General features: G+C 38.1%; 1 protein-coding gene and 1 long non-coding RNA gene across 12 annotated transcripts; one reads left to right on the top strand and one right to left on the bottom strand.

Moving 5' to 3' along the window:
• The first annotated feature begins 1,303 nt into the window (after positions 1-1,303).
• Positions 1,304-19,834, top strand: LOC121394632 (CCR4-NOT transcription complex subunit 10-A-like). 11 transcript variants are annotated; one of them, XR_005961871.1, is made up of 9 exons: positions 1,304-1,422; positions 3,242-3,375; positions 5,535-5,629; positions 6,565-6,726; positions 8,039-8,113; positions 11,946-12,094; positions 12,946-13,035; positions 18,052-18,163; positions 18,251-19,834. XR_005961871.1 is itself a non-coding variant. In XM_041566085.1 (4 exons), the coding sequence occupies exons 1-4, from the start codon at positions 11,223-11,225 to the stop codon at positions 18,106-18,108; spliced, it is 327 nt and encodes a 108-aa protein (XP_041422019.1). In that variant the 5' UTR covers positions 11,106-11,222; the 3' UTR covers positions 18,109-19,834. The 11 variants fall into 11 exon arrangements, 1 of the variants encoding a protein (XP_041422019.1); XR_005961874.1 differs by lacking the exon at positions 1,304-1,422 and adding an exon at positions 4,818-4,876 and having other exon boundaries at positions 1,438-3,375; XR_005961873.1 differs by lacking the exon at positions 1,304-1,422 and adding an exon at positions 1,439-1,670.
• LOC121394633 lies at positions 18,415-21,977 on the bottom strand. Its single transcript, XR_005961879.1, has 2 exons — positions 21,629-21,977; positions 18,415-18,512 (listed from the first exon to the last, which is right to left on the bottom strand). It is a non-coding gene; the product is annotated as an uncharacterized LOC121394633 (long non-coding RNA).
• Between the last annotated feature and the right edge of the window lie 1,879 nt (positions 21,978-23,856).

Raw genomic sequence — 23,856 nt, 5'->3', positions numbered from 1 at the left:
GCCTTCAGGTATAGTTAAGGCCTTCACAGCCAGTCTGCTCTTTTCCCTCCAATGTTCCAATAGCTCTAAAGGAATGCACTTAGAATAGTGTAAAATCCTCTTTAATAATAAAATACATATAAATATTGCACTCACATTTCCACAATGTTTAAGCATATATATCAGGGTCCCTATAGTGTCACAGGCTGGACTTTTCACAATGCGGTCTGTTGTTTTTCGCCAGCCATCCAGATTTAAGAGTATATAGGCCAAACACAGTTAGTTCAATCTTCACAACCAAGCCGCTCCTCCGCTCCCAGACCCAGAAGTGCTGCAGAATCTACGTTAGGTTTCCATTTAAAGTGACTTTTCCACAGAACCTAGATTCTACATTCTGTGTCACTTAAAGGGTTTTAAACAATGCAGGGGGTCAGTTAATCTCTGTGATGATTTAAAGTTTACACATGGTAGTGGACCACAGCAGGCAGACTTTGATGTGGGGGCCACACAAGGAGGGGTCACAGGCCGCATTACAGCCCTGCTCTATATCATACAAAAAGATATTATAAAAGTGAAACCCTTTAAACTGATTAAAGGACATAAAGTGTCACAATGTAACTTTTGAGGAAAAAATAAAAAGCTTTTGGTTTGTCATGGAGGCGTAATGGGTTTTATAAAAAATAAAATAGGTTAGGTCTTATATTTTGCTTAGGTGTGCAATATATTGTGTTCTTAAATAATGTCATACGTAAATACACTGAGCACCCTAGAAAATATCATTGAGGACAAATTTCCATGTTGTACAAATCCCAGCAGGGCTGTAACTGGGGGTGGGGAGAAGAGGCACGTGACTAGGCCGCAAGCTTGGGGGGCACAGGCACGTTACCTCATAAGCAGCCCACCCCCAGCACTGAAAAAGGTTAAGTGGGGGCTAATACAGGCGCGTCCGCGCTCGTTTGCGCAGGCCGCGCACACTCGCCCTTGTTTGCGCACGGCCGCGGGACTCGCGGGAGGGGCGCGACGTGGCTTTACTGGGTTCCCAACACTGAACCCCAGAGCTTACACATTCCGTGGATTTGTTTTAGTTCTTTGGCACAAGTCGAAACTTTGAGCAAAAAACATAAATGACTTCTTTAGAAACTATAAGTCTGGGTAGCAGTAGAGGGCATGGTGTGAGACCCCACAAAAAAGAAATAGAAACAAATGTTCTTATTCTTTTTTTTCCCCCCAATAAGAAGTAGGCGGTACGAGCAGAGACGGATTACATTTTGAAGGAAGCTTCTGACTGCGTATTAATTGAATTACGGCGAATAGTCCCTCCCACAAGGTAGCTACGTGATGCGTCACTGCGCTTACGTGTAGTTGTGGCGTCAGTCTCGCGTGATGAGACTTGCGGCGCTGGGATCTTCTGTAAGACGGGGGGCTAGGTGCTTGCCCTAAACAGTAAGTAGCGATTCGGGACTGGGGGCTGTGTTAGGAAAAGCGGGACTGTTTGGCAGTATGAAGGCTGTTTAGGGGAAAGAACGTACAGGCCCCTAGCAACCACCTTCCCTCCCAAAGTCTGCAGCTCGCTGACAGCAGGGGGCCCGGTAATCCAAGTAAATGCAGCCAAGCCCCCTTAACACCTAAAACCTCCCGAGCGCTGGTAGACTGGGCCGCTCCCGATGGCGGACACCCCAGGGTGTTGGAAAGTATGTGGTGCAGTAGTGAGAGAAGCCTCTGTGTATCTACTGTCATATATTGTGTGTTTTATTTACAGCGTTAACCCTGTGATCAGTGTGACGTTGCATGAAGGAGAGTGAAAATGTATAAAGCTAATTGGGCCCTTGTAAGAGAGCAATTGGTTTAGTTGCGTGCAGCATAGCTATGGACATACAAATCAGTCCCACAATATAGTGTGCAGTGAGCAGCCGGGGAATAGTGCAACGCTGTGTGCTGCTGTATTGCTGCAACTCAAGTGCTATCAGTGCTGTACCACGTGCCAAAGAGTTACTTGAGCAATTGTCACATCAGCTTTGGGAGAGAGGAAGGTGTTGGCAATTACAGAGGAGAGGGAAGCTCATTCCTCCTCAATAAAACACTAGTCAAAATCCTTGTTTTCCCCCTTTTATATTTCACTTTGTGCGTTTCATCTGCATCAAGCATTCAAGCGCATATATAGAATGTTACATCATTATCATTTAAATAAATGCTCGGGGGTCCAAGTCCTAAGTGATTATGTGCTTCCATACATAATATTATAATAATTCATGTGTTTTACGTTGCATGAATATGTGTTGCCAAACTGCCTGACACTGGTAGCCTTACCCCAAATGCCAAATGATCTTGCTTCTATAAGCGACTTGTTTCTTCTCAACTGCTCCCCGCATCTGATATTTTTCATTCAGTTCAGAGATTGGCTCGTTTGTGTTGGGAACAGTGGATGATAAGTCTGTGTGTGCTCACACGCTGCACAGCTGAGATTGAGTTCAGCCCAAATACACGGAAGAAGATATTTGCAGGCTGACCTCCTCCGCTGTGTGTGAGTACATACTGGCTGATCAGATTCAAATCAATGGAGCAGAGACAGGGAGCAGATTTGTTTATCTCTGCCTGCAAAAATACGCTGACTGACAACAGCCGGAGCCTTCAGCCTGTGTGCCTATAACTTTAACAGAAAGTAGACATTGTCCTTCCTAAGGGGTGCAGGCAAGGGCCCTTTTTAAATAGTTTAGAGAGCCAGAAAAGCGGATCACTATGCAAACTACTGCCATCAACTAGCAGATGGCATGCCTGCTTTATGTCCGACATCTAAGTTTGATATGAAATTGCTCCAGAATCATGCAAAGTAAACAAACCTATGTACAAAAATATTCTGTCTTAAAAACCCAGTTAGACAATGTTTTTTTTACCCGTCTAGATGAACTTCCTATTTAAGAGCCTGCTAAGTATTCTGAAAATTTGGTTCCTATTGCAGACCCCCCAGTGAAACACACTCATCATATAAAATCTAGATACTAAGTGGATTATTGTTACATTTCTTTTTAGTGATCATCGCCTTATTTTATATTTGTCAGAGATAATTATCCATTTCAGTACACTTTTTTGAGTTATCTGATACACAATATTATTTGAAAGCTGCTCCTCTGCTTTAACAGTTTCCTATATTATGTGTAAACAAATAGTTTATTTGGGGGAAGTATAACCGTAACACTGGAGAGCTCTTGAATGTTTTTTGAAACAGATATGTGACATTTTGTTAATTTAAAATTTCTGCCTAAAGTGTGTTCTTGAGCTTTTTCTGCTTGCTGTCTCGGGAAAAACACTGAAGGAACCTCTTAGTCCAAGAAGTTACTCACAGAGGAGTCCTAGACTATATCAGAGAAGATTCAAGAATGGCTGCAGACAAAGCAGGAGGTACAGGTTGTTTTACTCTAAAGATTTATAAAAGAAGTGGTATTGCTGCTTTTATTCTAATGTTATTTGCAATAATCACAAATCAATTGTATATAACACAACCAGTGTATTATAATTAAAGTTTAGTGTGTTTACAATGAGCTTTAGATGTTTGTTACTGCCATTCAGCAGCTATGGTTGTTAACATTGTAATTGTCATTCACTCCTCATAACCAGTCACTTATTAAATCATGTCACTTCCACCTAAGGAACATATCCAAAATACAATCATTTATCACCCAAGATGCTGCCAAAATTTGTATTCACTCTCTCATCCTATCACGTCTAGACTACTGTAACTCTCTTTTAATTGGCCTTCCCCTCCAGAGACTGTCACCTCTCCAGTCCATAATGAACACTGCTGCGAGGCTCATACACCTCAGCAACCGCTCCTCCTCTGCCTCGCCATTCTGTCAATCCCTGCACTGGCTTCTGTTACCTTTCAGAATCAAATTCAAATTAATGACTTTCAAAGCACTTCATAACTCTGCCCCACCCTACATCTCTGAACTCATCTCTATATACTCACCCAACCGCTTACTACACTCCTCTACTGACCTGCTACTCAACTCTTCTCTCATTACCTCCTCACATGCTCGCATTCAAGACTTTGCAAGGGCTGCACCCCTCCTCTGGAACTCTCTCCCACGGTCTGTCTGACTTTCTCTCTACCTTTCTGCTTTCAAGAAATCTCTTAAAACGGACTTCTTTCAAGAAGCCTACCCTCACTCTGCTTAACTACCAAACGCAACACCACATTTCTCACCCACTTAATTCGATCTTGCCCACTCCCGCACCTTGGGTATTACTCCTTTCCCTTTAGACTTTATGCCTATGCATAGGGCCTTCCTCACCTTTTTGTACCTGTATTGATTGTGATGTATGTAACTCCATATGTTCTATATATAGAATATAATTATTCTATATATAGAACATATGGAGTTACATACATAATTAATATAATTCATGTGATTTAGTTGTATAATCACATTTACTTCACAGTAATACGCAATATGTTGGCGCTATATAAATACATGTTATTAATAAAATAATGATAATAATTATTTTGCTTAGTGTAAATCAGAAACACCCAATTGAATGCCTGTATAAAGATACAAAAATAAACAGTAGACAGCATTTGAAAAAATATTTCTGGTGTACTATTTGGAAGCAGTTAAACAGAAATTAGTGCTTGGACAGTGAACTACACACTTTAAAGGACAAGGAAAGTCTAAAATAGAATAAGGCTAGAAATGCTGTATTTTGTATACTAAACATAAGCATGAACTTACTGCACCACTAAGGCTAATCAAACCAATGATTTATGCTTTCAAAGTTGGCCACAGGGGGCTGTCATCTTGTAACTTTGTTAAACATCTTTTCCTGACCCTGCACATGCTCAGTGTGGTCTGGGCTGCTTAGGGATCGTCATAAACAAAGCTGCTTGAATTCTGCATGACTGGTAAGTAAGGCGGGGGCTCCCCCTGCTGTTCATAAGTATGATTGTTTCCCTGCTCAGCAGTTAGGGACCATCTGACAATTCCTATCCACAGCAGTAAATGAAGGGAGAATTTCACTGCATACAGTCAGGTTTCTTATAAAAACGGTACACATTTTTTTTTTATTAAAGTATATTGGAGATCGGTTTCTTTTTCATTAAAGAAAGTAAAAATGGGATTTTATTTTTTTGCCTTTCCTTGTCCTTTAAATTACTTACTATTCCCAGTTAAGAAGGATGCTGTAAACTTTACTATTTTATATACTGGGAATAAAGAACACTCTATTGTAAAATATAAGAATATGTCACTGAGGTGTTCCATATGGAGGCTGAAGTATGAGTTCTTTAATACAGGTCATGGTATTCAGAGGTGACTTCTAATATCTTTATATTTTATAACCCGTGGTGCATTGTTTGTTATAATAGACAAATTTCAGTAATTCATACAACACAACTTGCATTGATTGTAACTGATGATATAATGAAGCATGATTTATAACACTAGAATTTACAGGATAATCATGGCTCTTTTGTATTATATATGTATAAAAGAATAAGATTTGGACTTTCTTCTTTCCTCATCAAGGGGGTTTTAAATGATTTTTCTTTGCTTGATACTTAGAACAGGGAGTTGAAAAACACAAGGGCTCTGCTGATTGGTCAAGCATATCTGACCATGAGAAGGAATTATCAAGAAGTGCATTACAAGCATTTACAGTAAGTCTTGTACATTTTCACGCACACACAATGCAGCTATTGGTATTTTCGAAAATTTGGAATATACAGTGTGTTCATTAGATACTTTCAATTTGCATCTACATAATATATAACAATTTTGCCTATATCTGTCTACAATATTTTCTCCCCTAGTTAGATTAATTGCATGTGTAAACATCGTATTTCTTGGTTACTCTGTTTTATACAGTTAGATAAGGTGTAGTACAAGCAGACACCTAAAAAAAAAACAGGTTTTAAAAATACCTATTCGAACAAGGTTCACCTATCGATTTACTGCAAATGTTTTAAAAATCACATACACCGAGGTTTGATTTTTTTTTTTTCTTTTGTTTCCATCATTATGCTATGTTACCGCACCCTGTTACCACTGGCAGCACAATCTAAGTTGATGGGTAGCTTATATAAAGTTCATATGTATGTGATGCCACCAAGTTGAAGTGCTGCAAATGTTTTTTCACAAGTACATGATATCTTTAGGAGTATATAAACTATATCTAATAGGAACTAATTTGCGTTTTTAATTGTTACTAATATTTGATCCTTGCTTCGCTGTGTAAAAAAAACTACACAACTGAAGATCAGTTGTTGGAGAAATAGAAAATGAGGCGCTACAAACAGCAGTTTATGTTCCCAATTATATTACTACTGTACCAAAGGAATTCTCCTACTCTGGAGCTTTCAGATAGTAAGCAAGTAGTGGTACCTACTCATGCCAGCTAGCAACAGCACTTCTTTGCTGTCCCAAAAATGCAGTCCGACTTGAATGGGGATTTGTAGTGAGTTACTGACCCTCAACAGAAATTTAAATTATGCTGGGGAGAGACGGTGATGGTTTTGGTACTAAATATGCATTCTGATATATGTCTGCTAACATCTGTAACACCATTATGTTTTGTTTTATTTGTATTTTATAGGCTGGTAATTATGAAGCCTGTCTACAGCATCTAGGAGAACTTAAAGAAATCAACAAAGATGATTATAAAGTATTCCTGAACTCCTGCTGTAGCTGAGTTGTATAAGAGTGGCCAAACAACTACTGACCTGTTGAAGCAAACAGTTAACCATTAATGAATGAGGTAATAAAATGTACCTAAACTTCAAATAAGAAACACTATGAAAGGTAGTCTTGTGTTTTGATTTAAGAATTAGTAGACTTTCTTGTAAATTCTTTAAAATGTTCAATTTCCAGACCGTTATGTATTTACCCCTTGAAAGTTTTTATGTTTTATTGCTAGAACCTAGATTTACATTGGATTTAATTGTGTTGTTTTAAAACTAAGTGGATTTAAGTAATTACAATGCAAAACGTGTAAATTGTCAACACCTCTTTTAAAATGACATATTGAAATAATCACCAGTGCCGCCAATCTTTTGTTAAAAAAAAAAACACAATGTTTTTGGATCAGCGCCTAAAGCAAACGGAGAGAGTAGAAACAAATACAGACAGAAAATATGGTGTAGTATTTTTGATTTGTTTGAGACACCCAGTGTTTGGAAAGGTGAAGTGAATATTTAATATAAAGTTTCCTCTAAATTAATTCTTCCACCAGTGTCACATACAATTATGTATTTTCCCAAAGGGCACCTTCACCATCTTTGGCTAAATTTGCCTACTCACAAGATAGCAGTAGGGTTATCGCATGTAGTAATAGTACTCGTGTATCCTTGGTTTTTCCCAAGCAGTACAGTATCCAGTATCCTCCCTGATCAATATTCAGACTCCAAAGCAGGGAGCCTAATCACACGCGGCGGTTCATTTTCCGAAAGTCGGCCGAAGTTGACTTCGGGTGACTTCGATAAAACGAACCGCTGCGTGTGATTAGCACCGGCGTTTTTTCATTTTAGCCGGAGCAGATTCAGGGAAGGCGTTTGGGGAGATTGGTCGCCCCAAAAACGTTGCGATTAGTCTCCAGGCGACCAAATCTCCCCAAAAAAACCTTGTGTGGCCTGACCCTTAAGAAATAAATCTTTATATTTTATAGGATTATTTGTGTATATACATTATCTTTCATCCTGTAGTGTGTTTATTTTTCACCTTTCTAATCTTTGATAGTAATTCTTAAAATGTAATTTTGATGTACAATTATGAAGTGCTGAAATGTTTTCCATCAACAATGGCAATTTTGTGTCAGATAGATAAAAGCTTTAGATTCATGTGGCATTTTCTGGACAGCTGTGTTTCTATTTATTTAATGGCACTAAATAAATACGCTTTATATAGATGTGAAGACTCCATGTTTATTCCAGTATAGTGTGTTGTTGGTACAAATGTTCTTAACACATTTCAATTGTCTTTTCATTCTATTTAATATCTTGCTTTTTAACCAATTCTATGTTTTTCTGCACACTTTCTTTCCTATGATGCTTTCGTTGCCACTGACATTCTAGGTAGGCGTATTTGTCTGAAATCTCCTAGATCGTCTCCTCAAAGCCCTACAGGACCGTTTACACCACACAGACAAGGTAAAGATTCACTAATTCTAAATCTGAGCGTTCCCCCACCCCCCACTCTCCAAATGTTCAGTCAGAGCGGGCAGGGTGGAGAATCCTGTCTGGAAATGGAATCGATTAAATTACTGACACCACAAAATAAACAAATTTCAGTGAGTCATGTGACAGAAATGATATTCGAACTCACCGTTTATAAGGATATAATTTACAAGCTATTCATAGCTTTTGTGTATTATATACATATATAGTACACAAGATCCATGAATATCCTGTAAATTTTATCCTTATAAACGGCACTTTATCAGTTATAATTGGGGCTTAGTGATGTCGTTTCTGTCACATGACTCACTGAAACGTATGTATTATAATAAATAAAGTACCCCCTGTTGAAAAATTTGAGGGTATTCGAAGTCACCTGGGAGTTCTATGACATGTGCTTCGGCCTTGTGCTTTTATATGGTCATGGAACTCCTCTGTAACTTATAATATCCTTATATTTTACAGTAGGGCTACTTTATTCACTATATATTGGTATAGATAAAACCAAAAACGTTTTAGTACTGCTCATCAGTCAAGCAACTCTTATTGCTTTTCTGCAGTCTTTTAAGTCATCCTAGTTGACTAATTATTATTTTTTTACTTTTGTATTTAAGCTTCAGCAAAACCAGTTACCAAGCAGAGTCACAGAATAGGCGAACCTCTAAGTAACCTTTATGGGGTTACATGGCTTTTGAGGGAGCAAATGGAGAAACTTCTTATGTAACAATGAATAACAAAAAAAATTATTACACGCAAAAAACAATATGTGTCTGACTTTATATTCTCTGCACCCGTGAAGCAATATTGCAGGTCAACTGATCTAGATTTAGAGATCAAAAGATCTAGGGGCAGATTTATTAAGGGTCGAATTGAAAATTTCGAGTTTGTTTCAGTGTAATTCGACTAGGGAATAGTCCAAATTTGTATTTTTGCTATTTATCATGTAGTGTACCTTTTAAGAATTCAAATTCGACTATTCGCCATCTTAAAACTGCCGAATTGGTGTTTTAGCCTATGGGGGACCTTCTACAATCAATTTGGAGTCATTTGGTGGACTTTTGAAAAAAAAAAAATTAAATTAGATTTGATTTAAAGTTGCAGGTCGATCCTATTCACCCGTTTATAAATTATTGATGGCAGTTTTTAGAAACTCCCATAAACTCGAAATTTGACCCTTGATATATCTGCCCCCTCGAGTAGAACCCATTCTGATTTGTTTTAAAGGGGTTGTTCACCTTTAAACTAACTTTAATATGATGCAGAGAGTGATATTCTGGAGCGGGTCTGAATAGAAAAATAAGTAATAAAAAGTAACAGCCACACTGAGCAATATTTTTATTTATTTTTTTGCAGCCAGGGTCAGTTGGTTCACCTTAAACTGGCTAAAAAAAAACTTTGATTTAATTTCTGTTGGTCTTTTTGAATTCGAATTTCAAAGTTTTTCAAATTTGAAATTCGACCCTTGATAAATCTGCCCCTAAATGAATGTATATTGGAAGCTTTCTTAGATACACATTTTGTTTCTTTGTGCAAAGAAGAGTTTTTGGGTGGAGGGTCCCCTTTAATAATCAGTATTAGAAAAGTAATATTGGAAATGTTCACTATAACAGAATATAACAAACAGATTTTTCACAAGACTTTTGAAAGAATGTGTTGCTAATGTCTTGAAGCAGCTGGAAATATAATGAACCTTGTGTGCATGAATCATCATGTTCTTTGTAATCCAACTATGAAAAATGTGTGTGTAATTTTGCTAGCTATACTGTGGTTTATGCAAATGGCAGTTTTATGCATGTCAAATTTTTGGGGGGTCAAATATTGTGTCTCTCCTGCTTCTCCACTTTTATTTTTATTTTACATAGTGTAAAAAAAAGCCTTGAACAGTCATAATAGGTCCTGATCCTTGTTTGACAAAAAACCTCATAAATTAATTTAATTGCATGGCAGGCATAGGAAAAGCTATTGCGACATGGTATGTTTGTTTCCTTGCATGGAATTACACCATTGATTTTTTTCCTTACACACTAATAAATATCTTACCCAAAATGGCAATAATACAAGGCTGTTCTATTTACAGGCCTCTGCTTAGTGGCATTGTGGTATAGCTTTTGCTTTGTTTATATATGCCACACATACAGTATTTTCTTAATCATACTTATATATGTTAACCTGTTTAGTAGATACGTTTGTGCTATTCTGCCTAGGTTTAGTCTTCATTACTTTTGATTTTGTCAGAACCTGACCTGTTCTTTATACAAACTAAAGGGGTCCTCCACCCAAAAACAATGTTTACATAGTAACATTTTAATGTTTTGGTTTTCTGTTGAATTTAAATAATGCCTTCCTAAACCAAAGCAGTAGCATTTTTTCTAGAATACTGAAATACAAATGGCAAATACATTTTTAGTTGATAGGCAGTTCATTTCCTATTTTCCTTACTAGTTTATATAACTGTACAGGTATAACAGAACATTATTGTATAGAATATATCTGCGTTATACTTAACTTCTCAATCAACCCTCAATTTGAAAAACACCCCTACTGGACACTCCTTGTGCTAATCCTCCTTTCTTTCTTTCTTTCTTTCTTTCTTTCTTTCTTTCTTTCTTTCTCTTTCTTTCTTTCTTTCTTTCTTTCTTTCTTTCTTTCTTTCTTTCTTTCTTTCTCTCTCTCTTTCTTTCTTTCTCTCTTTCTTTCTCTCTTTCTTTCTTTCTCTCTTTCTTTCTTTCTTTCTTTCTTTCTTTCTTTCTTTCTTTCTTTCTTTCTTTCTTTCTTTCTCTCTTTCTTTCTTTCTTTCTTTCTCTCTTTCTTTCTTTCTTTCTCTCTTTCTTTCTTTCTTTCTCTCTTTCTTTCTTTCTCTCTCTCTTTCTTTCTTTCTTTCTCTCTTTCTTTCTTTCTTTCTTTCTCTCTCTCTCTCTTTCTTTCTTTCTTTCTCTCTCTCTCTTTCTTTCTTTCTTTCTCTCTCTCTTTCTTTCTTTCTCTCTCTCTTTCTTTCTTTCTTTCTTTCTTTCTTTTTCTTTTATTTGAGCAAAAAATTGCCCTTGTATCAAATGGTTCATTTTGTCTGCCTAAATCTTTTGCCATGGAGGAAGCAACGGCTGAAGCTTGCTCTGGTAATAAGGCACCTGCATTTCTTCTCGTCTAAGGGTTGTTCAAGCTGACAATGTCCCTTTTATTATAAAAATGTGTTTATTCAGTGCTTTCGTTCAGTGTGTGCATATATAGGGAATGATCTACCCCTGCTGCAAATTATAAAAACATAAGGTTGAAGTGCGCAGCATGCTTATGAAATCCATGCTGTATCTTTTCCTGTTCTCCAGGTTATCTTCACATTAATGTTAAGTTTTAGCTGTATTTTGTGGGGGTGACCTCATTCTCTGGTAGCAGGTTCCTGGGGTAACATCCCCCTAGATTTTAAAATGTATCAATATCTCCTAAAACCATAGCCTAAATCAGGCAATACAATACACGGTTAAGAAATCCCATATATTATGTGGTTAGTTCTTAATAGTACATTTTTATGTCTATGTGGGGTGATTACTTGTATTTCCTTATCTGTTTGCTGATAAATAGGAGTTTTTGTTTTATTTACTGGTTCATTAGTCGTTTCTGTAATCTTCAAGAATAGATATACATATTGGACCACAAAAATACAATTTCTTCATAACTCACTTACGTTCTTTTTGGCCACGTTTCTTGTTTAAGAATGTATTAAATGCTATGTTGCTTTTATGTGTTAACATTTAAAGTCATATTCTTGCCTTCTTGGTATAACCATTTCTTTTCCATTTTTTTTTTGTTGCAGAAGAGAAATTTGCGCATGCCGTATGCTTTCTGCCTGTAGATTTATATCTTCTGACATTCCAAACGGAAAAAGCCTTGCACCTGTTGGTGGTTCTTGAAAAAATTATTTTACAGGGGCACAGCAATAATAAAAATGGTAAAAATCATGAGGTATGTTCTTGTTTTTTGAAAGGTAACTGTACGTTATTGTTTAAGCTGAAATGTACAACTTGTCATGAGGACAAATGCTGCTTCATTGGCTATACAATTGGAATGTGATTAAGGGCAGTATTAGAGGAGGAGCATACAGTATGTGGGACTCATGTTGACTCTATAAAAAAATAAAAAGATTTTTAAATAAAGGTAGGAAACCCACTTTCTGGGAAACCTGTTTTCCAGAAAGCTCCAAATTATGGGAAGGCCATCTCCATTAGACACCATTGTAATCAAATAATTCATAAACATTTCCTTCTTTCTTTGTAATAAAAATAAAACCGTTCTTTTTCCTTGATCCTGTTGGGTTTATTTAGGGGCAGATTTATTAAGGTTGTGTTCCACAAAAATTCGAGTTTTCAAGGTTATTTATTTTGGTCAAAACTCAAATTTTTCTATTTTTTTGGAAAAAAAATCCCCAAAAGATGGCTCCCTTTTTTTTAAAAAAAAAAGATTCTTATTTTCCACTTTCTGCTGTAATGCTTTTCAGTGGGTGCATTTTTAGATGGGTTTGGCCAATAATTTACACCATAGGGGGGCGGGGTGGGCACTCCCAGGTCTAGTGCCTTAGGTGGCACAGTTGGATACCCAAAAATATAATGATGGTTGTGACAATGGCAGTTTATTAAAAAAAAATGTAGGTACCCATCAGTTGCATTAACTATGTAGTGGTTTGTGTTTTTTTCTGATTCTTTTTGGTAAAGCAACATAGCATTCAACTCACTGTTCCCACTTTTTTGTGTAGTTTGTAAAAGCCATTGTTATTGTCTGACTTTAATTTACAGTGATGCACATTTTAATTTTCACAGACAAACAGCAATGCTAATAATAAAGAACCCTTTGCCCAGAGGGGTGATGGCGGAGTTCATGTAGAAGCAGCAAAATCTAAAATTCATCGGGTACGGATTGAATTTTTCATATGCGTTTTTAAACGTCATTTTAACTGTTCTTTAATATTATCATAACTATTTATTAATGATATTGAATCAGAATAGTACATGTTTACTTAAAGGAGAAGGCAAGGTTAAAACATGGGGGTTACAAATATTAGAACCCTGTTCCGGTGCTCCTGTTAGGGCAATGGCACACTGAACATTTTGTTGCCCCCAATAGTTCTTTGCTACCGAGGGTGACCAAACACCCCTTTTTTTTTAAAGCTAACATTTGGCAGCCACCAGTGATTTAACCTTCTCCTTTAAAATAAAAGTTACTTATAACTGAAGATGTTCAGTTCCCACACCCAAGTTGTAATATAAATATAGCAGGCACCTGACATCACTCCTAAAAAGCAGCCACAGATTGAAAGGTATTTTCTACTAGAATGTGCATTACTTGGCATTTTGACAGTTTTTTCTTTTTCCCCTTAAGCACTTTATTATCAAGAACAATCTGCACATGTAGGAAATGTTTTTTTTAACAGTAATTCTTTGGTCCATCAGGGAAATGTATTTGCAAATCTATTCAAAATCACAAAGTTTGAATGTAATTGAATTAGGTTCATTCATTTAGGTTCATTAATTTAGTAACATAAACTACTAAATAAGCAATGTGGTTTGCCTTTGGTGCTTGTTACTGCTATGAACTACAGTTTCCTAGTGGTAGGAAACTACCTGCAATATTGTTCTTTTGCATATTTAAAAGGGGGGAGTTTTTTGACTGCTATATTTTACTGATTCAAAATTAATTTACCACAGTATAAGGTGAGAGCCTACATTCAAATGAAGTCTCTAAAAGCATGTAAGAGGTAGGGATGCACCGAATCCACTATTTTGGATTCGGCCGAACCCCCGAATCCTTCTCGAAAGATTAGGCAGAATACCAAACTGAATCCGAACCCTAATTTGCATATGCAAATTAGGGGTGGGAAGGGAAAACATTTTTTACTTCCTTGTTTTGTGACAAAAAGACACGCGATTTCCCTCCCCACCCCTAATTTACATATGCGGGTTCGGCTGGGCAGAAGGATTCTGCCGAATCCGAATCCTGCTGAAAAAGGCCGAATTCTGGCCGAATCCCGAACCAAATCCTGGATTCGGTGCATCCCTAGTAAGAGGGAAATAAAGTCCGTAATTAACACATCCCTGTGTTTTGCTTTTCATTTTAAGTTTGTGTATATCATTGTTTAGTGACTAGGAATAATGTGTGTTCATTCATTATTGTATAATGCATGAACATTTTTGGGCAAATAGATTTGCACACTTGTTAGCATTGTCTCTTTGCAGCTCTGCAAGCCTGGGATATTTCTGACCAGGGTACTGGATGCATAAACATTGTTGATTTTTCTTTTATCTGGCAAATTCCATCTTTCTGCCTTACACCCAAACAATCGGATTACAATGACTGACATACCAGCTGACAGGACGAGGGCCGCATCTGCTAGATCGGGCGGGAAAATCAAACCTGCCCAATCGAGATCTGGATGATTTTTGGACAGATAGCTGTCTGAGAGGCCCTCTGGATTCTCCATGCACTGCCCATGTATGGCCACCTTGGGTTTTTGGTTCCCCCAGTAGAGCTCCACAGCCTTTAATGGGATATATTTGATTTTTTCCCCAGAATTGAGAGTACAAATAAAGCATTGACTGATGACTGTTTGCCATTCTTAAATGGACATACAGTTTAAGATATGCTTGTTTGATAGGGATGATCCGATCATTGTCTGAAACAGACAATGGTTATTGCTATGGCCCTATTGAATTATTTCAAAGGGATACTGTTGTGAAAAAATGTTTTGTTTTTTTTTTTGTTTTTTTAAACACATCTGTTAATAGTCCTGCTCCAGCAGAATTCTGCACTGAAATCCATTTTTTAAAATTGCAAACAGATTTTTTTACATTTAATTTTGAAATCTGACATGGGGCTAGACATATTGTCAGTTTCCCAGCTGCCCCCAGTCATGTGATTTATGCTGTGGTAAACTTCAGTCACTCTTTACTGCTGTCCTACAAGTTGGAGTAATATCAATCTCCTACCTTCTTCACCCCAGAAGCCTAACAACAGAAAAATGGGAAGGTAACAAGATAACCACTCCCTAACACACAATAACAGCTGCCTAGTAGATCTAAGAACACCACTCAATAATAAAATCCATGTCCTACTGCGACACATCCAGTTATATTGAATAGGAGAAACAATTGTTTGCCAGAAAGCAGTTCCATCCATCCAAGTGCTGGCTCTTTCTGAAAGCACATGACAAGGCAAAATGACCTGAGATGGCTGCCTATACAACAATATTACAATGAAGAAAATACATGTACTGGTTCAGGAATTCAATTTTATATTGTAGAGTGAATTATTTGCAGTGTAAACAGTGTAATTTAGAAATATAATCTACATCATAAAAATCATGACAGAATTCCTTTAAGTGAACAGGAGGGAGTGTAAGAAAATTCTGCATGGAATTGGTGTCGGATTAAGCCCGGTTAGGCAACAATCTGTGTATTCTTGGGAACAGTTCAGTATTAAAAAAAAAAACTGGGTAAATAAATAGGCTGTGCAAAATAAAAAAATGTTTCTAATATAATTAGCCAAAAATGTAATGTATAAAGGCTGGTGGGACTGGATGTGTAACAAAACAAAGCACTACTTCCTGCTTTGCAGCTCTCCTGGTTTTCACTGATTGGTTACCAGGCAGTGACCAATAAGCAGCGCTTATTGAAAGTGTTATTGGGACCATGTACCATTTTCATGTACACAATCCCACAGTTATACTCATTTTCCAGTTCAATAGTGCTCGGATTAAGGTAGCCATGCACACAGGTTGATTTTGCTTGGTATCTGACAGATCAGCTCATTGGCTATACAAACACATTCTGTACAAGGGGCCATTTGTGGTATGGCCTCAATTATTTTTTCCGTTCATTTGCACTAACAGTTGGAAGTGAAGAGGAGTCACAGCTGACATGCTGGAATTTTTAAAACCAGCCAAATCCTCACACTGACCAATATCCACAGTACATGGCTGTTGGTTAGGATCATCAGGTTAGCATACCCATGTTTAAAATCATACCAAACGTTGTACAATTTTATCAGTAAATGTATAGCAAGCTGTACTTTATGCATGCAGTCGCATCTCCCACCCCACAAACAATGAACAGAAGGTTGTTCAGCAGTCGCTGTTTAGACATTGCTAAAGTGTTTTATAGTTACACGAGGCTCCATGTCGCTCCATTACGGGTAACAAAAATAACAGGAACCTCTGGCAACTTAAAGCACATTAGGGTAATGGTGAATGCTGCATTTCAAGAGCAGGGGGTATTTAGTACACTCCTAGCACTGTGAAAATGCCATACCTGTTCTAGACATGGGCGTTTCCTATGCTTTCTGGTGCAAGATTGAAATTGGTACAACACCAGCACCACAGAAGTGCCTGTAAATAACTTAATACCCACTGCATATAAAACTGCATGAGCATCAAAACAGGACGGGCCATATATTCAGATGTCAAAGGGAATGCAGCCAATATAAAGCTCATTATTTCTCACTGTACATGTTTAATGATTGCCTCTTTTTGTGACAAGGCAACTTAAAGGAGAATTAGAGTGTAACTAAAGATGTAGTTTAGAAATGTTGTACATTATGTTTTGGGCTTTTATACCAGCCCAAGGCAACCACAGCCCTTTATCAGGGAAGATCTGTGCCTCCAAAGATGTCCCAGTAGCTCCCCATCTTCGTTTCTGCTGATTCACTGCACATGCTCTGTGCTGCTGTCAGTTACTGAGCTTAGTGAGCTTAGGGACCCACTCATAATATACTGTACACACAGAATATAAATATCAAATATCACAATATAAGTCTGATTAGTAATTAATACAGATAATTACTACATGGCAGCACAGAAACCAGTGCAACTAGCATCAGAATTTAAAAATTGGCCCTGTAGCATCAGCTTATATTACAGGCCAAGTCTCATTTTCTGCTTGATAATTAGCGACAACCCCTAAGCTTAGCTTCTCAGCAGCTGCTCAGATCCAACTGAGCATGTGAGTGTCACAGACACTTTCCAAGATGGTGACTCCCTGTTACAAGTTTGAAGTCCTGGATCATTGCTGATATTGCAAAGCTGAAACTTTAGGCTGGTGCAATAAATGAATTATATAATGTACAGCATTTCTAGCCATATTTATTTTTAGAGTTAAGTTCTCCTTTAAGGCTCTGTACCCTATACATTTAAACATACCTTTGAATTGCAGTGCCCTCTTTTTAACATTCAGTTGATGTCATTCTGGCTTGTGGTTTTGAACCCAGTGGTGGTGTAACAAACCATGAACACAGGTTATTAGTTATTTCAGTATTCATCATTGATCTCTGCTGCAGTGCTTACAGGCCCACACTTGTGAATAGAGGGTTACGCTTGTATAGTGTAAAGGGACATTTTCCAATGAGTTAATTTGCCTGCTAAAACAAGCATTTCTTGGTCTGCTGTCCTGCATATAAAACGGAAAAGCCATCACACTAAATAAAGATTGTTTATTGTGAACACTTCCTCTTTAAGGAGCGACAGAGTAAGCTGGCCAGACCAAGTCAAGTATAAGGGCTAAAGTGAAAGTGATATTTACAGTTACACTTGTGATGTGACTGACAGAATCTCCTCTTAACCCTGCTCTTTTATTAGAAAGTTACCGGCTTGCATGGGTCTTTTGTGTGAAGGCGCTGAGTTAAACACAACTGACTCACTTGCACAATTTACTAGACTTTCAGGTACTATTTTTTTAGTCCAAACAAGAAAAAGGCAGCACTCTTTTAGTCAAAAAGTGAAAAATAGTGTATTAAAAATTACAAAAAATGCAACGGGTTACCTGTTCGTAACAATGTTTCCACCAGCAACGTTTCGGGCATGCATTGTGCCCTTTCTCAAGCTTAACAAGTGGTCACATCACAGGTATAAGTCAAACATTTATTTTTTTTTATTACAGGTTGAATTCTCCTTTAAGCAGCTAAAGCTCATCATCAAGCCAGGAATTCAAACGTAACACCTGCTTGAAGGTCACTGGGAGCAACATCCAACGAGCCACTGCTTTACTTACGGTTAGGCTCCTAGATGGATACAATTATTATACATGTTTCATATGGTATGATCACACCCTTCTTATGTTTATATTATCTTTATTTCAGTGTGGGTGATATCTCACTACCTCAGCAGTCCAAGGACAGAATGGCAGAAAATAGAGCATTTCTGATCCAAATGAAAGAAGAGGCCACAGTAGAATTTGAATACAATGAAAATTCTTGTTATACTGCTACTCCATTAACATAGATATTATTTTGAGGCATGAAGATAAACAGAAATATCCTTTATTTACCGAGTAGCAGCACATTTTTGCCAAACGGTAGCTTAGAGCGTGACCGTGTTGAGACTTCACTCAGAATGGAGGACCTGCACAGAAAGAAAACAAGATGAGAAATGCGTTTGATACACTTAGCATGTCCTGCCACTGCTAAACAAACTCATGTCCAATGGCAAATGCTGTATCTACTGTGATATGTTTATTAGTGTCTGCAATTTGATCTCATTAGCTTTTGAGGCTAGTAAAGGCCTCATTATGATGCCTAGTCCAGTTTAAGAAAAGCAGCAGAGATGTGTTACTGTGCTTTTTACTTTATTTTGCTCCATTATGATCCTCTGTGGGTCCCAATGACCTGTTTTAGCTGCTTGACACAGAATTGCACAGGTTTTAGGTTGCCTGGAGAGTGGAGCTCCTTAGACAAGAGTCCTTTCTCATTGCTCTGCTGCTGCACCCCACAAGAACTACTGTATATGTTTACAGGTTGTACAGTTCCCACCTTGCTTAGTTTTACTAGACACCCTTCTCATCTTCCCGGAAGTATACGTCATAGATATATTGGATTGTCTTAAGTGTTTTCCACTGCCTTTCATATGGTTATTACTTATTAAAGACCAAAGAAATTCGGATGCACACCTGTAAGTTGCAATTGTGTCCAAACGGTGATTTATTTGAAGCCCAGAGTATACATCACAAAGGGGCAACATTTCTGACCCCTCCGGGTCCTTTATCAAGAGGCTTGATAAAGGACCCGGAGGGGTCCGAAAAGTTGCCCCTTTGTGCTGTATACTCTGGGCTTCAAATAAATCACCGTTTGGACACAATTGCAACTTACAGGTGTGCATCCGAATTTCTTTTGTCATTTACCCATTGACCCTTATGCGAGGGAAGGGTCTTCTGGATAAGCACCCTACACTTACAAGTGTGTTGGGATTAGGTTGAGCTCTCCATGTTCATGCATCGTATTACTTATTAAAGAGGCAATATGTCTTGATAAGAGCAAAGGAATACAGCAAATACACAAGCATTTGTTAAAGTGCAGTCTTCCTTTTGGCCAATCAGATGCATGAGTTTATAGACTGGCAGAACATCAGCCAAAGTGATTCATATCAGAAGAGGGGAAAATAAAACACACAAGTTTAAGAGCCAACACCCACACAGCAGTGAAAATAAATGTATTTGTGATATTTCTTTTTTTTTTTTATACATTTGACTCAAACATCACGTACAGACACGTTGGCTGAAATTTCTATCTTTTAGTATTTTGCATATGGAAGGAATCTCAGGCACTTTATTTTAGTTTTTTGTTTTTAAATTAACTTTTTTTTTAAAAAAAAAAAATAGAAAAATGCTGTGTGCTTGTCAGCCAATTGCTTAGCTACAGAACAACTGTAATAAAGAAACAAAGGAAGTATACGGTCTGTGACTTTTTTTTTCCCCGGTAATAATAATTGTGGTCACTATTTTGATTTTGGGAGTCTCTATATGTCGCATAGTTTTGTAATCCTATGCAAACTGTGTAGTGAAATTTATATTCATGATGACTTCTCACTGCACTGCAGATCATTGGGAAACCATTTTAAGAAACTTGGTAAAAACAAAACAATAACTTTAGCAAAGCTTTGCAGTTTGGTCATTTAGAGTAGAAAGTTATATTGACCTATTTTAAACTAGTCATAATTTGTACATGTATGGGATCCGTAATCCAGAAAACCTTTATCCAGAAAGCTCAGGATTAAAGAATGGCTGTCTCCCATGGACTCCATATTATCCAAATTTTTAAAAAAAGATTTCCTTTTTCTCTGTAATAATAAAACAGTACCTTGTAATTGATTCCAAATAAGATATATTTAATCCTTATTGAAGCAAAACCAGCCTATTGGGTTTATTTAATGTTTAAGTGATTTTCTAGTAGACGTAAGGTATGAAGATCTAGATTAGGAAAATATCCATTATTTGGAAGACCCCAGGTCCCGAGCATTCTGGATACAGGTCCCATACCTGTACTTTCAAAACTGTGCTCTTCCAAGGTCAGTTACTATCGTTTTCAGAACTCTCCATAAACCTATGGATATTTGGTATTGGCATCTGGCCGGCTCGGACATTGGGTTTTCCAAAACACACATATATATTTAATATACAGGTATGGGACCTGTTATCCAGAATGCCTGGGACCTGAGGTTTTACAGATAGTGGATGTTTCTGTAATTTTGATCTTCATACCTTATGTCTTACTAGAAAATCATGTAAACGTTAAAGGAACAGTAACACCAAAAAATGTGTTTTAGACTGGTTTTGCTTCCAATAAGAAACTAAGATACAATTAATTCTATCAAGTACAAGCTACTGTTTTATTATTACAAAAAAAAAACATTTTTAAACATTTAGATTTGGATAAAATGGAATCTATGGGAGACTGAGTTTTCCTAATTCGGAGGTTTCTGTATAATGGATCCCATACCTATATTTATTTTAAGAAAAACGTGTCATTGTTCCATTTGTATTTGACGTACATATTGATAGAGAAACGCAATGAGAAGTTTTGGAGTGAGTGAATAGACACATGGCCTAGCAAGCACTGATCAACCAGATGCACATGATCAGCAAAAGGAACATTGTGGTGGGTGAGAGGCGTGGGGAGTTGGAACACTGCACAGGTTGCTCTCTGCAGTCAAGTACGAGTGTTTGAGTTGTACTATAACACATTACAGATTCAGCCCATTGCTGGGTATAAATGCTGTTAATCAGCGTTAACACTGCACCCTGCCCTGTCATTGTTACCAAACAAACCCATCTGTCAGCGTAACCCCGTCTCAGCTCTCGCGTTTGTGTGCGCATCACTAATGATGACAGGAGAACGCCACGCCCAGCTTCTGTCAGTCACCTTCTTCTCCGCCCACTTATACCGCTTTAACTCACTCACTGCCACAGGGGTAATGCAAAAGCAAGTGCACCAAGCAAACACCAATGCCGTACAGGGAAGCAAAGAAAACAAGCAGAGCGCTACCAGCTCCCTGAATACGGCAATTATCATTCAGAGCATCCATGTGGCGCTCATAATGCAATCCCCCATAGATCATACACAGCCCTTTAATACAACCACGGGCAAAAGGACACTATAGCCTAATACCAGCAGAGCAGACTGCAGCCCATTATTATAAGATGAAGACAGCGGTTTGTGCCAATAACAAAGATGGGGAACACTAACCAGAGGTTCTGCCCGTCCTCACTGGCCGTAGCCCCGCTTTAATTTTGCCTATAGCCAGCGTTAAAACTGGAGGATGGAGAGGAGTAAGAGCTGGTACGCCCGGATGCCATCCTCTACCACCCGTGCTCTTCTGGTGAGCAGGAGGATGATATCCGCCGTCTCTCTGGTGCCGCCCCTTCGCTGTACAGCAGACTAGGCGCGGTCCCATATAGGAGGAGGAGAGACGGCGGGAGGCAGAAGAAGGCGTGGCTTACAGTACCATGCATAGCGGAGGTGACGTAATGGAGGTGTGGCAGCGTAACAAGCGTGGGTTCGATTCGTCCATATGGCATGACGCCTTACACGTTGTTTTCTTCATCCTCTAGGCTCTAGCTAGCTGATGCCTTAATGAGGGATTTACCTTCAGCAAGCTATGAGCAGGGGACGATTCATGTAGTACAGGGATTGCACCGATTGGGGGTCGGTGTGTGACAGGAGTCTCGGGACTCTGATCTGATATTGGCCATAATGAATGTGAGGGCTGATACTCAAAAGCAGCGAGTTAAATGGGACTTCCAAATACTGCTTTTAGTGTGATGCATGGAAGTTTCATTCTAAGGATTTTACTCTTATATATTATTACATTTTATATGTGATTTAATATTCGTTGCCCCCCTCGGTCCTGACTTCTGAAATAATAGAACTTTATATTGTTTCAGCTGCATTTACAAAAAAGAGGAAAGTAATACACGTGTATAGAAATGTTGCTAAAAATTATGTTTTTTTTTTCATTATGCAGAAAAATGACATTTTTGCTTGGAGATCTAACAATAAACAAATGATGTGTTTGTGTGATTTTATTTACATCTCATCATTTTGTGACTATTGATGGTGAATGCCCAATCCCCCATGAAATAAAAGATCTACAGTTAGGCCCATAAATATTTGGACAGAGACAACTTTTTTTTCTAATCTTGGTTCTGTACATGACCACAATGAATTTTAAATGAAACAACTCAGATGCAGTTGAACAACAGACTTTCAGCTTTAATTCAGTGGGTTGAACAAAAAGATTGCATATAAATGTGAGAAACTAAAGCCTTTTTTAACACAATCACTTCATTTCAGGGACACAAAAGTAATTCAAAAGCTGAAAATAAAATGTTAATTGCTAATACTTGGTTGAAAACCCTTTGCTGGCAATGACAGCCTGAAGTCTTGAACTCATGGTCATCACCAGATTCTGGGTTTCCTCCATTTTAATGCTCTGCCAGGCCTTTACTGCAGTGGCTTTCAGTTGCTGTTTGTTTGTGGGCCTTTCTCTCCGATGTTTAGTCTTCAACAAGTGAAATGCAGCTCAATTGGGTTCAGATCAGGTGACTGACTTGGCAATTCAAGAATATTCCACTTCTTTGCTTTAATAAACTCCTGGGTTGCTTTGGCTGTATGTCTTGGGTCATTATAAAATGCCTCCCAATCAATTTGACTGCATTTAGCCGGATTTGAGCAGACAGTGTCTCTGAACACCTCAGAATTCATTCGGTTGCTTCTGTCCTGTGTCACATCATGGATAAACACTAGTGTCCCAGTGCCACTGGCAGCCATGCAGGGCCAAGCCATCACACTACACAAAATGTTTATGTATATAAATGTATTTTTTTGTTAATAGTTTCAACTTAGTTGTAGCTGAATGTGCCTTTAAGAGCATTGGCTGCTGGGAAAGGCAGACTTGCATACTTAAGGGCTGTTACACACTGGCGTTTGTTTGTGCGCTCCCCTGAGTTGCGCTTTCCTCCATTCAGCCGCAGCGCACTGAATTATTGTCAATGGGGCTGTACTCACAGAGACGTATGTAAGAGCCAAACACAGTTTGGGACTCGGCATGTTGCGTTTTACCTGCATTCGGTGCATACATGCGTCTGTGTGAGTACAGCCCCATTGACAATAATTCAGTGTGTCTACTCCTACAGCTGAAATGAGGAAAGTGCAACACAGGGGAGCAAGAAGTTGCTCAGTAAGTAAGATGCAATATGGGGGGCCCAGCTGGTGGAGTGGTGATTAAAGCAAATGCCTACACCACATAGCATACAGGGTTCAATGACCATCTATAAAAGTTTAGAGGTGTGGGACAAATCCAAGGCAGCAACTGGACGGCAAATACTTCTTTATTGGGGGGTAGAGATACACCGTGTATCTCTCTCTCTAACTGTTTAAGCAAATTTTGAAGGCCACTGTAAGTAAACCATGCC

The sequence above is a fragment of the Xenopus laevis genome, chromosome 6L (assembly GCF_017654675.1).
Source record: "Xenopus laevis strain J_2021 chromosome 6L, Xenopus_laevis_v10.1, whole genome shotgun sequence".
Lineage (NCBI taxonomy): Eukaryota > Metazoa > Chordata > Amphibia > Anura > Pipidae > Xenopus > Xenopus laevis.
The sequence above is the reverse complement of the archived record's forward strand: the minus strand, read 5'-3'. Positions and strand labels throughout refer to the sequence as shown.

Excerpts from the sequence above, each read along its gene's own strand:
- LOC121394632 (XM_041566085.1), top strand. The coding sequence starts at position 11,223 with ATGGAGGAAGCAACGGCTGAAGCTTGCTCTG. Across the intron at positions 11,254-11,945 it reads AACGGCTGAAGCTTGCTCTG|AAGAGAAATTTGCGCATGCC; the intron begins GTAATAAGGCAC and ends TTTTTGTTGCAG. Across the intron at positions 13,036-18,051 it reads CAAAATCTAAAATTCATCGG|GTTGAATTCTCCTTTAAGCA; the intron begins GTACGGATTGAA and ends TTTTTATTACAG.